Source organism: Mus musculus, chromosome 1 (assembly GCF_000001635.26).
Source record: "Mus musculus strain C57BL/6J chromosome 1, GRCm38.p6 C57BL/6J".
NCBI lineage: Eukaryota > Metazoa > Chordata > Mammalia > Rodentia > Muridae > Mus > Mus musculus.
The window spans coordinates 39,894,027-39,908,627 of record NC_000067.6 but is presented as its reverse complement, the minus strand read 5'-3'; the positions used below and the strand labels follow the sequence as shown (position 1 = coordinate 39,908,627).

The following is a 14,601-nucleotide window of genomic DNA, read 5'->3' as shown; positions in this document are numbered from 1 at the left end:
TTCTGGAGTAGCTGAAGACAGCTACAGTGTACTACAGTGTACTTACATGAAAGAAAGAAAGAAAGAAAGAAAGAAAGAAAGAAAGAAAGAAAGAAAGTCAGTCCGTCCTAAAAACGATGTTGCTTGTTGCTTTAACCCAAACAAGACCAGCGGTCAGTCTGTAGCACTCACACAGTCTCGTAGCTGAAAAGATCATATTCTACTACTGGCAAACTGGTGGAAAATTCTAAAACCCAAAAACATATTTCTGACCACTCATAGTAGATGTAGTGGTTCCTCGCCCTTCTTCAGTCTCTTCCTAGACATCTTTCCCAGAGATGTCCCTGATTCAACCTTTGTGCTATCCTATAGCAAAACAAACTAATCGACTCCTACAGTTAAGTAAGTGCCTGGGAAGCCTCACGCTGAATGCTGACCGTAAGTCTAGTATTTTAACACTGACTCCAGATGAGAAACCAAACAGTGAAAACTTTACTTAAAATGTCAAAGCAACTGCCTGAAGATACTTCGCATAACACAGTCTACTAGGTATCTGTCTACCCAGAGAGAAACACTGTAGCCACTCAGTCAAATCCTTAAAACCATCTAATAAACGCGGGATGGGAAGTCTCTGCGGACCCAGTCCTTGACTCTAGTATACTTTCGAGCACTTACTGTCCATAAAATCCCATCATTGAAGCCACAGAGTGGGCCTGACAGGTGGCCACATGTCACCTCTCACCAGAGCTGTGTCTCAGCAACTTGACCTTCTACGTTCAAAAAGTGTTCATTTAATTTCTGCAATTGTTTACATAACCTGCTGCTTGCTTTTTTTTTTTTAAATGACTGAAATGAATAACTGGGGAAATGAAAGCAACGATCACTCAGGGCATTGTGAACTTAATACAACAGAATAAAATGAGAACTGTCTGACGACCAGTCCTAGGCTCACACCAGTGGGCAAGTGCTTACCAACAAAGGAAACAAACCAAACGCCACACACAGACTTAGATGTCAAAGCGACTCTAAGGAACTCAATCACAGAACCTTCACTCACTAGGAATGAGGCTCCTTGGATGATGGTTCTCTGGCCCAGCACATCTTCCCTGTGCCATATTATTACTCCAAAAGGAGTTCAATTCCTTTTTGATGTGTCTGTTTATCCAGGCTCAACCTGTGACACATACAAGTGCTATCGGAAAGGCACAGATAATGTCTTTGGATTGTGATTAATACATAGAAATACACACATCTCCAATGCTGGCCAAGAAAAAAAGCAAAATGCCAGTCTGCAGCTTGTCACAATGTTTCAGAAGTCAAGACCCCAGCGGCAGGCAGGCAGCAGAGAAGCACGGACTGCTTTGATGTCCCTGCTCTCCCGGAAGCACCGGGTAAAAGTTTGGGGTGGATAGTCTGAAGAGCTACACAGCAGTACTTCTTGCTCAACAGGCTGGCTTCCTCCCATCTTGCCCACATCCAGGATCCTTCCAGCATTAAGGAAAGCCAAGTCTCAGAACACGTCGGAACATGCCCCTGAGCTGCAGGTCAGCTGACGCGCCTCAGGAGGGAACATCTTGCTCAGAATTCTCAGGGCCCTCTGGATGGCTTCACCACCCCCAGGAACAAGAGATGCTCTGCTTGCCAGACAACCGTTGAGGCGCTTTACCCCTGAGCAGCAACCAGAACCAACCGTGTAGCACTCCTACCCCATCTACTGAAGTTCCACCCTATCTAGCGGAAAGAACTCCATTTAAAAGTGAGAAGCAACGCCTATAATTTGTACATGCATCCCCCAAGTTAGATATATGGGGAAACCGCCAAGTATCTGCTGCCTCAACTTTTCTTCCTCTCTATCTCCTCCCGGCCCCGCCCAGACATCTCCCCTCTAGACTTATGTCCTAGGTCAGTGGTCCTCAACCTTCCTAATGCTGAGTCCCTTTATGGGTGACCCTCAACCATAAAATTACTTTTGGTTTTTGGTTTTGGTTTTTTGGTTTTTCGAGACAGGGTTTCTCTGTGTAACCCTGGCTGTCCTGGAACTCACTTTGTAGACCAGGCTGGCCTCGAACTCAGAAATCTGCTTGCCTCTGCCTCCCGAGTGCTAGGATTAAAGGTGTGTGCCACCACCGCCCGCATAAAATTACTTTTGCTGCTACTTCATAACTATAATTTTTGCTACTGTTACGAATCGTATGTAAATATCCGTGGTTTTCCCATGGTCTTTGCTGAGAGACCCCTATGAAAGGATCATTCTGCAACCCCTAGGTTCCTCTGTCCCGGGCCAATCATCTTAACTGTTCTTCCCAGAACACCGGCTGATGAAATTCTCTCATCCTGGGGACCCCCCAGGCCCAATAATACCTACTAACAGACCCTCAGTGCTTGCAGAATGACGTCGCTCCTCAGCTTCCCCCACCCCACCCCCCACAGACTGCCTTCCAGACAATCACTTCCCTAGTCTGGCCATTCCCGGTGGCTACTCTTCAAGCTTCCTCCTGCACACACCCTCATCCCTCTCCGCCTTTCCTAAGGTGGTGTTAGCTGCCCTTACAACAAGGCCTTTGGGCCTAAACTTGCCTCCTGCTTAACCTCTCAGTTCACATGAAGCCCCTCTTCCGAGGACAGCGAGACAGAGCACATCTGGTCCATCCTCCTTAACTACAGTACCTCCCTGAGTCCACCCAGATTTCAGACACAGACACCCCCACCCCCACCTCCACCCCAGCAGTGACTACCACTAAATTCTTCTCTGACACAGTACAATCTCTTCAAAACAGAATTCTCCTTCTTGGGATGGCAGTGAGTTTGCAAAATATAAAATAGTAGTAGTTACCCAAGGAAAAAACCATCAATCCTCAAATATTCAAATGGTAAGTTAAACCCAAAGTAACATGGCAACAAGCTTGTGCCGGCCTTAATCTTCTACACTATAATTGTCCTCAGTGATGATAATAATTAAAATTCGCCATTTATCCAACCTGGACAACTAGTAAGCAGGCAGGCCACCACTACAGACATTTCTCATGTATGGTGTTCTGAATACAACCTTGTAAACAGAACTTCATACACAGCAGGTTTCCAGAGGCAGAACTGAGGGCCCAGCTCACAGTAGGCAAGCACTTGCTCACTGAATCAAGTACCCCCCAAATTATTTTTTCTAAGCTCTAATTTTATGGGTATCTTTCCACATAATCCTTCAAATACCTAAGGATAGAAATAACATTTCTCTGAAGAAAATACATTGTCTTTCCATTTCTTTTTTTTATATGTCACCTTTGGGGGGTATTACATGCATGTAAGCGTATGTACACGTGGAAGTGCGTGTGCATGGATACACATGCCTGTGTTCACCACCCAGCCACCAGAATATATGCTCCTCTATCTCACATACACATACACATACACACACACACACACACACACACACACACTCACACACTCACACACTCCTTATTCCCTCAAATGATTCGCTCCCTGAATCTGGAGCTAGACTGGAGGGCAAGTCCCAGGGGTCCTCCTGACTCCAACCTCCTCACAGTGCTACATTACTGGCACAGACATTTCCAGCTTTGTAAGTGAGTGCTGGGGATTTGAACTCATGTCCTCATGACTGCACAGCAGGCATTCTCAGCTGCTGGGCCATCTCCCTAGCAACTTAACTCCTCTTTGAAAGAAAAAAAATGGCAGATAGGATTCAACCTCACCAGCCCGCTTGTGTTAAAAATATTTCAAAAACCAGAACATAGCCTCAAAAAGTCATCTTTGTAGAAACCTCACTTTCACTTCCGGTCTCTGCATGTTATTTAAACACACCCCTCTAAATAAGCAACCTGCCTCTCTATTCAACCAAGCATAGGGGCTGGGAGGGCATCTCAGGAGGCAGAGCACTTGCGGAATTCAGAGTCCCACTACCCAGGTGGACATGGTGACCCTCAGCAATCCCAGCATACAGGAGGCAGATACAGGGGGCCTAGAGCCAGACTAGCTGAACTGGGAGGTCCTGGTTTTCAGTGAGAGATCTTTCCACAATTCACAGGGAGAAAGCAGTCATGGAAGACACCTGACATCAAACTTAGGGCTCCATATTCATGTGCACACGCCCACGTATGGACCCATATATGGGGGTACACATACCACATGCATGTGTATATGTATGTATGTATGTATATATGCATGTGTGTATGTATGTGTGCGTTTGTGTGTATATGTATGTGTGTGTATGTATGTATATATGCATGTGTGTGTATGTATGTGTGCGTTTGTGTGTATATGCATGTGTGTGTATGTATGTATGTATGTATGTATACATGCATGTGTGTGTATGTGTGCGTTTGTGTGTATATGTATGTGTGTGTATGTATGTGTGCGTTTGTGTGTATATGCATGTGTGTGTATGTATGTGTGCGTTTGTGTGTATATGTATGTGTGTGTGTGTATATGTGTGTGTGTGTGTGTGTATGTATGTGTGTGTGTGTATGCTGAAATAATTGAGGACTCTAGGTTGTTCAGTTAATGTTGTCCCCGAAAATGCTTTTCTTAAAATTTGTCTTTATAGCTGTTAATAAATTCACCTATTAATATCCTAACTCAAAACCACGCCATGCCAACCAATAAAAATGGAACCTAAACCAACCCGCACAACAGTATGGGATCCAGAAACTGTGTGTTTAAAAGGGAAGGGAAACAGATGCCATTTCTAGCTCTCCCTGTACCAGTTCACAAGCTTAGTAGCATGTACTGAAACAGGCAGGACATACTAAAGGGAATCTGATGTGTTTTAAGTGTGGAATGACATCGGGACAATGTTTAAAAAGAAGAAAAACAAACCTGGAGTGCTTATCAATAAACTGTTATCTAAGTTCAAGACATAAGAAAGTAAGAATATGTACACCAAAAAACCAATGGTGGGCTATTAACTGCGCTATAAAAACTCTGTGTGCATGCTTAAAAATGTCCCTAAAGATAGGGTGTGTGTGTGTGTGTGTGTGTGTGTGTGTGAGAGGGAGAGAGAGAGAGAGAGAGACTGAGAGAGAGAGAGACTGAGAGAGAGAGAGAGAGAGAGAGAGACTGACTACCTACCTGTAAGTAAAACCAAGCACTACACTACTATGTATGGGTTACACGCACCTTTTACATCAATGTCTTAAGAGATTTGAACTCAATATTTTTCAACTGCACTGGGTATAGTTAACACATCCCCGTTACTCCCCAAAAGCAGTGTTTAGCAAATCTACTTCAAAAGCCTGGGGGCGGGGTGGGGGGCGGTTAAAAGAGGAGAGGTAGAGGACAAAGAACTTGCCCAGATTAACACCACAAAGTGTCCACCTTTTAAAACCAACTAAACCCACGCTGGCCTTTTAAAAGGCACTACTGCTTTCTGGCTTAGTTCTCTACCCGCAGTTTCCACGCTGACCCAGGGAAACACAAACAATCCAACTACTGTGTAATCAGGTCAAAAACAAGCTCTGGCTAACTCACTTGGAAGAGTCTACTCACAACTTAGATCTGGCCAGAAAAACTAGGTTAGAAAAAAACCAATCCGTGCTTAAACAAACTCTGGAGCTGGGAAGAGTGTCTTTAAGCCAGTTACCAGCCAGCCACTCCAGTGAGTTGCAACACAGTCTTTTCCAAAATTTTCCAAAGCCTTCCAAATTCAGTTGGGCCCAGCAGGCTGTTAACAGGGCTCCCTTTCAAATTCAAAAATCTGGCCCAGGCCCCAACAGTTAACCAACAAAACATGCTAATTCACTTGAGATCACCTAAGAGTACTGACTCAGGCTCTGACCACAGGCAGGCCTGTCAATACCACCTTCCAGGCCCCGTGCTGGGGAGAGGGGGAAGCTGGAGCCCCGGAGAAGCAATCTTGAGCACATAAACCCTATTCACAAGGCTGAAAAGGGACAAAAGAATCCACACTTAATTTGGCCTCAGAAAATGTCTACAGTCAGCTTCAACCACCACCCCCATTTTTAGGGAAACAATGACAATTCTTCATGGTGAGCCACAAAGCCCTCCTTCATAAGATAATTTTTCTCTGTGTGTGTAGCTCAACCTTGACCCAGTCCCAGTAACTAGAAAACTCCCCAAGCAAAGATAATTCCAGAAAACCGTTTACCAACAAGAAGGAAATCAGGAAACCGAACGAACGTAAAGGTTTTTGCTTTGTTTTGTTTGTGTTTTTTTTTTTTTTACACTTCGGAGCCTGAGCCGCCTTCTAGACCGAGCGAGCGAAACAGAATGAACAACAGTTCACAGCCTTAGGTGCCAGCTCCGCGGCGACACAGGCCAACAGATTCCTCAGCTTCATCTGCAGCCCAGGGAGGAGGATAAATTTAAAGAGAGAGAACGACCAGGGGTGGCGGGTGTGAAGTCTGGCATCCTCTCTACTCCTTGCTCTCTCTCCTCCCAGCCATCTCAATTACACAGCTGTCACAAAGGTTATTCCTGGAATTCACATTTTATAATCCCCACACTGTAATTCCTCCTGTTCCCGTGGCCCAAAAGCACACTCCCCCGCCCGCTTCCCCAAGATACTGTCCACTAGAACAGGGTATGCTGGCCAAGCTTTAAAATCAGTACCAGGTAACGCTAGCCTCCCCAAGTTGGAGCCTACGGCAAGCACTCCGAAGGCAGAAGCACGATGACATGTCTCAAGAATACCAAGGCAGTGGCTGAGTGGAGTCATAGGCAAGGCCTGTCTACACCGAATTTTAATTCACGGACAAACGCAAACGCATGAAGGCCAGATTTGGAGGAAAGGGGGTTTGGGGGGAGACCCTGTGGTCACCCTCGAACACAAAATTCCTTTTCTATTTTGCTAAAGCCAAGTGCATGCCTAACAGTGTAGCTTATTTCCTTTATCTCAAAGCCAGGAAATGAGGTCTTTTAAGGCCAGTCTGAACACAGGCAAAAAAACAAAAAAGAAAAAGAAAAAAAAAGAAAAGCCAGGCGAAACCCCCTTTCCCAACTTTGGCCAGGCGGCACGGCCTGCAGTCAGCAGCGTTTCGTCACCCTTTCCCTCGTCCCCTAAGAAGTTTCTCCACGCCACGGGGAACAAAGGCGCCCCACACCGACCTTATAGACTTGTCCATAGGTGCCATTTCCAACCACTTCCACCAGCTCAAAAATCCCAGCAGGGTCCTGGAGAGAGAGGAGGGGGAGGTTATCAACTCAAAAGAGGGACCCCAACCGAGGAGGGCGAGAGGGCGGAGGGAGGGATGCAGGGCGGTGACAAAGGCTCGCCCCGCCGGGTCCCCGGGAGCGCCGTGGCACCCGCCCGCCCGCTCGCCCGGCAGACAAAGGGGCCGCCGCGCCCGCGGGTGTCCGTGTCCACCGCGGCGCGCAGGGCGCGGCCGCACTCACCCGCAGGGACGACAGGTCAATGTCCACCAGGCTCTTCGCGGGAGAGTCGTTCGCCATCTTCCCCGGGTCGCCGCTCCGGGAGCGGGCGAGAGAGCGAGAGACGGGCAGGGGCTCGGCGGCGCCGGGGCTCGGGCCGCACGGGCAGGCCGCCGCCGCCCGGGCGGCTTGTCGTCCGGTCGGAGCGGAGCGCGGCGCGGAGAGCGCTGGCCGCGGAGCTCACACCATGGCTTGGCGGTCCTCCCTCGGCCCCCACCCGCCCCCCGGGCGTCGCCCGCCGCCTCAGGCCCCGGCGCCCCGCGCGCGCGCGCCTGCACGAGCGGCCCGGAGCTGGGGCCGGAGAGCGCGGCGAGCGAGCGAGCGCGAGGCCGCGAGACAAAGATGCCGCGGGAGGCGGGGGCGGGGGCGGGGACGCGGGGCACCGACCGGCGCCGCTGAGGAGGGGCGAGCGACTCCCCCGCCCCCTCCGCCGGGAGAGCGGGCGGAACCCGGCCCTCGCCCTCGCTCGCTCGCCGCCCGCCCGCGTGAATATTCAGCAGGGGTGGGGCTCGAACAATGGCCGGGCGGCCGGCCCTCCGCGGATGGTGGCCCGGCCCGGGGTGGGGCCGGGAGCCCTCGGGGCCTTCCCGGAGGAAGTGCGGGGCGCGGCGGAACACCCCAGCCTCCGCTAACAATGAATGAAAGACTCGGAGCGCCCCGGCGGCCCCGTGGACACCCCACCCGCGCCGCTCGCCCGGGAGAGGGTGTGCCAGGACGCGCCGGGGTCGGGCCTCGGACCCCTCCGCCGCCTACGGCCGGTCGGTCCCGTAGACCCTCGTTTCCTTTTTACCCCCCAAGGGGTGTTCCTCTCCTTTCTCCTTTCCTGTCTCAGTTTGTGGCTTGGTTGCTGCTGGAGGATTCGCTGAGCATCACTTGACCGTCCGGGAGAATCCAAAACAGTCGCTGTGATTGCTCGCTGCTGTGTTCCCCGAGCCAGTTTGGCCCATGGGAGGGAGGGCGGACGGGCGAGCCCTCTGCTCGGGATCTAAAACCCTGACAGTACCTGGATGGAGATCACCACGGGTCACCAAACAGGCTTCTTCCAGCATGCCACAGCAAGTCAGCTAGGCAGTTCAACTACTGTCCCTCTTTATCACGTCCCAGGACCAGCCAAAAACATGTTTAGTGACTCCCTGTTACCTCACAGCGGGTGTTCTCAACAGTATCCCAGAATGGCCAGGTACAAGATCGCTGTAAAATTGCTTGACTCCCACATGTAGAAGGCCTAGAATGGGCCTGATAAGTTAAGAGATGAAGCTAAGCTTGGTGTTACATGGCGCCCCCCAAAATCCACTGTTTCATGGGCATCTAGTTGTCAATAACGTTCTGCACCTCCCTCCCCACACACTCCACACTGTTCTGATTTAAGCAGTACACACCTTATAGCCTCGGAGTAGAAAACCCCCAATACTGCAATTGTTGTACTCAAACCCTAAAGACCCTAGCCTAGAGAGGAGCGAGCATACTCTCCACTTCGGCCTATACCCAGAGTTCAAGTCGCTGCCCCCAGAGAATGTCCAGCGCTCTTCTGCTTGGGTTACGTTCTAAGATGTTTGACATGAGACTCCATTGTAGAGTGAAATTATATTCGGAACTCCCAATATCTGTTCCTTAGGAAACGCACAGGAACAAAAATGTTGGTGAATTTGTTAGCGCTTGTCTGGTTTGGCTTTGTTATTATTTATTGATAATACAGTGATGTGTGCAGCCCATTTCATATATCTTATCTTACTGTTCTTCACGTGAACCTTGAGTGGTACTCTTAATTTTGCTGCTTTATACATTAGGAAATAAAATCTGAAGAATTACCTCGCCCACTGTGCACAGCTGATGGCTATACAAATACGGCAGTCTCTCGGCACCGCCCCCCTCCCCAACCCACCCCCACTCCCAGTCCCTAATCCCAGTCTTTCCACAGGTTAACATCAGACCTATGACATGGAGGCCTACCTCATACCACTTCCTTCTTATCTATATGAATCCTTTCCCATCAGTTCAGAGCCATTACAGCCATTACATCCTACTATCTCGGATTTCTCCAAGCCCCGCCCCCCCCAACCCCTATCCTAAGATGCAGTGAGCAGGATCCGTACTGAAGCCATTGTTTTCCATTTTCAAGGCAGTATCTATTATTGAAAGGGCAAGCCAGCGCCCAGGATATCTGAAAGAGCATCACAATTTGTCCTCAGAGAACTTAAAGCTAATGTCCAAAGGGCAGTTTGTAAATACGCATAATATTATATTGTAATTCCAGCCAGACAGAAAGAACACTAAGCAGGTGTTCTCTGAAAGTCTCCTGGATTTAGAGCAAAGCTGAACTGGGTTTGAACCCTGGCTCTATTATTTATCAGTTGTGCAACCTTGCTCCGGCTGCCTAACCTCTCAGCCTATTTCCTCTCCAGTATACCAGATAAAGGCAAGAGATAAGAAAGACAAGAAGCCAGGGCTCAGGCAGGAGCAGTGAGGACTGTGACTAGGTCACGGGATGGTAGATTCTCCAAAGACATGACACCTGAAGGAATTCCAGAAAGTGCCATAGAGTCAACGGGTAACCCCTCTACCTGTGGCTCAGACCTCTCTTTACACTTGCTAGCATATTGCTGGGAGCAGAGGAAAAGATGGGGTTTGCTGGATAACGGTGACCCAATGTTTGCTTTTGAACCCAAAGCCAAAGTAAATGGAACGAACAGTCTCACATCTGCCCCACTTGAAATGAGCTCTGTGGGTAAACTCTTGCTGAAAATGTACATGTATTCGTTCACATAATCATAGCAAAATATCTTGAACTGGGTAACTTTAGTATGGCAGCCCTCTGTTATATTTCTCCTTTCTGTGGTATCCTTTACCTGAGACCAACGTTAGTCTGAAAAGCGTTAAATGAAAAGTTCGGGATAAATTTTACAAGTTCTAAACAACCTATTACAGCATCTTGTTATAATTGTTTTACTTTATTGTTTTTAGTAAATCACTGTGCCTACATTATGAGTTAAATGTTATCGGGTATGTATAGGAAGTTGATACATATATATTACACATACAAATGAGTCTCTGCCTATTGTGTCATTGTGGGTGTTTAGCTACCATCTCCATTTTCACACATCCATTGAGGATCTTGGCAACTATCCCCTGCAGATAGACTACTTTCTTGTACTTCAGAGTCTCTGTGTGTCCAAGATGAAGGTTTTAGACTACCTGGTTTTGAATAAGGGCTCTTCCTGTCTGGAAGACATCCATCTGGGTGCCTGAATAAGAAAAGAATGTGCTCTGAGGTGCCCTGGCCTTCTGGGATCTGCCCTTGTTGTTTGTTTTATTTGTGTGTGTGTGTGTGTGTGTGTGTGTGTGTGTTTGCCTGCTTGCCTGTGCATGTGTGAAGAGACCAGAGAGGCCATCAGGGCCCCTGGAACTGAAATTAACAGGCATTTGTGACCCATCTGATGTGGATTTGGGGAACCAAGCCCAGATCCTCAGCCAAGTGACCCTAACCACTAAGCCATCTCCTCAGCTCAATTTAGTGGAACTGTGGTACTTTCCCAAGCACCCTACCTCCCCTTGCAGACCTGAGGAGAGGGAATAGACAGAGCTTCAGCATACGAACGGGGCTGGGGACAAGCCCTGTTTGAATACTTGGTCCCAGCTGATGGAACTATTTGGGAAGAATTAGCAGGCGTGACTTTGTTGGAAGAGGTGTGTCACTGGGCGTGGGCTTGAGGCTTCAGAAGACTCAAACCATTCTCAGTGCTTCTCTGCCTCCTGCGAGTGGGTCAGGATGTGAGCTCTGAGCTGTTGCTTCCCGCCTCCTCCTGCCCTGCTCCCTGCCATGGTGGTGATGGAGGTCGACCCCTCTGAGAACTGTAGGCCCCACGTAAACCCTTCTTCTACAAGCTGCTTCGTTTATGGTGTTTTGTCACAGCAATAGGAAAGTTACTAAAATAGTATCTGATTGAGACCACAAACATGAAAGAGGTGAATTGGAAAATAAATATCAACCTGGCATTTTAGGTCAGGGAGTAAAATCGCTGTCTTAGGTAAAGAAAGAAAACTTGGAAGAGTGAAGATCTCAGCCATCCTGGGTCAGGATCCTCAGAGACAGAGAGTGCTAATTGCCCGTCAATATAACAAGAGAAAGCTCTATTTTCCTCAGCTGGGAGGTTTCAGTCCACGAGAAGTTAGCCCTGTTGCTTCTCAACCTACAGCAAGATGGCACAGTGTGGCAGGGAGCACATGCCAGACCATAGTCATTCATCTCATCGAAGCCAGAAGCAAAGGCTTGGAGGAGGGAACAGGGTCCTACTAAGTCCCCAGTCCCTCAGTGACCCAAGATCCCTGCTAGACCCCACTTCCTGAAGTTGCAGCTTCACTAGCAACATTCTGGAAGTAAGCCAGCCACATAACACACAGGCCTTTGCAAAACATCTAAAATCAAAACTCTGTCCAAGGAGTGCACAGCTCAGAGCAGGACACAGCCTGTGCACCTCTAAACACCCTGCTTCGCAACACTGTTGCAATAGAGATTAAGTTTCCAACACAGGAACTCTAAGTGACAGGGTCAAACCACAACACGTGAGCTGCTCTGGGGCTCAGCAGGCTATGAGACATGAAGGCTCATCTTCCTGAGGTGCAAGGGGTGGCAGTCCCATCCCTACCCAGGCACAAAAGTTCCAGGGGGGGCTTAATTACGCAGGGCTGTTGGTTTGATGATTACAGCATCACGTTGCTTATTTCCTAGTTTTTTCTTTGTTGCAAAAAATATTTGGGGAAATGTATTTTCAAGGTCAGAATAAGGCAGAGGACAGCATGGATAGAATTGGAGCATTCAAGATCACTGAGGACTTAGGATGTTTAGAAATAAGTAGTGAAAGTATTAGTGACCCAAGGCAATGAAGCTAATAAGGGAAAGGATGTTGAACTGTTAAGAGAAAGAAGGGAGAACGCGGGCTGACAGGCCAGAGACTTTTCTCTGATAGACAAGGTGTTAAGCAGATGTGTACCCTCTTGTTTCCTCAGTTTTCGAAGATGGAATTGGAAGTGTGGATGAAATGATTAACAGGCCTTGGGTTCTAAGATTTAGAGCCTCTAGTTTCTGTTTGCTGTGTACGGAAAAAAACACTATGCAGCATAACGTTAATAGCATATGGAGAATACTATGAATGGGGCATCAAGCTCTCACCTTTAAAAACCATGGTTCAAGGGCTGTAGGTATGGTTTAGTATGAGACCATTTATATACCATGTGCAAAGTTCTAAGTCACATCCTTAGCACTGGGAAAGGGAAGAAAGTGTCCAGGGTGGGGGAGGGGGAGTAGTGGGACACACCTATGACTCCAGCTGTCTAGAGGAGCAAAGACAAGAGGGTCTGAGTCTGGAGCCAGCCAGCCTGTGCCCAGAGGGAGACTGTGTCTTTAAAAAGAAAGTCTTTGATCATTGAAAGATAAGACCCAAATGTGTTAAACTACTGATCTGATCAGAGGGATTGAAGGAGATAACCAGAGGACCAGCCAATAGAGTAGACGGTGTGGATTACAGAAGACAGATCAAAGGGCAGCAAAAGCAGAAGTGGCCCCTAGGAGGGACCCACATCCTGTCCTGGCTCCCTAGGCTGTGGGTGTTGGCACATCTGTGAGGAAGAAGTTGTCTTAGCTCGGGTCTCCCAAAGCAGATCCTGAGATGTAGATTTGGGTATTGGCAGTTAATTTGCAGGGATCATCCCATGAGACACAAGTGAGAGGGTGTCTGAGTCAGTATAGACCCTGTTCACAAGCAAGGCAGTGCTGTGAACAGCTAGGCTATGTATGCATGCCTAGCTTGCTAAATATGAAAACAAAAAGAGAGCCAGCCAAGTTCACTTCATAATCCCAGCATAGGCTGGGTAGTATTCAAAGGACAGCTTGGTTGGCTCACAGTTCTGGAGACTGGGAAGTCCAGGAGCATGACATCATCACACTGCCTCACCACACGCCAGAAAGGGAAGGGCAAGCAGGTGTGTGCAGAAGCAAGCAGACACAGCCTAGCCTATACCAATCCACCCTTAGGATGACTAATGCTGTCTGCAAAAGAACAGACTCGGAAAAGTATTAATCCCTCTTAAAGTGACCACACCCCTCCCAAGAGAAAGCCAGAAGGATACTCTCCTTTCAACATGAGTTTTGAAGAGCCCCAATCCAGCCAGAGCACCTGTGCTCACAGAAAAGGGGTTATAAACTTAAAAACAATAAGCTGGGCGAGGTAGCCTACACCTGCAAATGTAGCTACAGAAGACACCGAGGCAGGATTTGGCATTTGAGGACCACCTCACCAACATCCTGATACCCCAATAATAAAGAAAAAGCAGAATTCTGGTTTTGTATTGTTATGAGTTGGGGGTAATGGGGGGCTCATAGATATATGAATGTTCCTGTGCGTGTGTGTTTTATGTGCACTGCTGCCTCAAACTCCAGACTAGGCAAGTACCATCAAGTGCCACCCCAAATCCTTAGCTTTCCAAATAGAGTAGCATTTTGTAGCCTAGACTAACCTTGAACTCCTATCCCCCTGTGTTAGCCTCCAGAGGGCTGAGATTATAGGCATGCACTACCACACTGAACTAGAATACTCTTTTAAGTAAAGAGCCATGTATATTATCGATTATTAGAAAACTTTGAGCAGACTTTATTTACACTCCAGCAGGTGTTTATGTCCTCAGTATATACAGTTACATATTATATGCAGCTCCAGAAGGGAGCTGGACCAGAGGAGTGCCTCTAGGGCTCAGTAGCTATTGTATCACAACAGGAATGGAATTAAAGTACAATGTATCTGGTCCTGACCAAGCAGCAGCAGAACTCACACTGAAAAGGAGCTTCAGTCACAGGCTTATCCCTTCTAAATGCATCAGGCATGGGGAGATGCTTCAGTAGGTAAGGTGTTTGCTGCTTAAGCGTGGTGGCTTGAGTTCAGATACCCAGTACCCACATAAAAGCTACCAGTGTATGAAGGATGACGAGCAGAGACAGGTGGATCTCTGGAACTAACTGGCCAGTCAGTCTAGCCAAGTCAGGCAACTCCAGGTAAAAGGGAGCCTTTATCGCTTAAATATAAGGTGGAAAGAAACAGACAAAGATATATCCAGCATATACCTGCAGCTATATGTATTCACGCGCGCGCGCACACACACACTCACACTCCACACACACACACACACACACACACAACCAGCAGTCAAATTTTTAAATGAACAAACCAAAGACTA

The 14,601-nt window shown here is 48.1% G+C and overlaps 1 protein-coding gene across 25 annotated transcripts in view; it reads right to left on the bottom strand.

The window, feature by feature from the left end:
* Map4k4 (mitogen-activated protein kinase kinase kinase kinase 4) overlaps positions 1-7,726 on the bottom strand; it is a 125,409-nt gene extending 117,683 nt beyond the window's left edge. For 21 of the 25 annotated variants that reach the window (XR_001784729.2, XR_003955681.1, XM_006496041.2 and 18 more), the window contains exons 1-2: positions 7,342-7,726; positions 7,054-7,119 (exon numbers count right to left, since the gene is read on the bottom strand). Coding sequence is in view for 23 of the 25 variants with exons in the window: in XM_006496041.2 (XP_006496104.1) it covers positions 7,054-7,119; positions 7,342-7,398 (123 nt within the window). In the remaining 2 variants the exon portion in view is untranslated. The remainder of the gene's footprint in view (positions 1-7,053; positions 7,120-7,341) is intronic. The other 4 variants (NM_001252200.1, NM_001252202.1, NM_008696.2 and 1 more) reach the window with 1 other exon arrangement.
* Between the last annotated feature and the right edge of the window lie 6,875 nt (positions 7,727-14,601).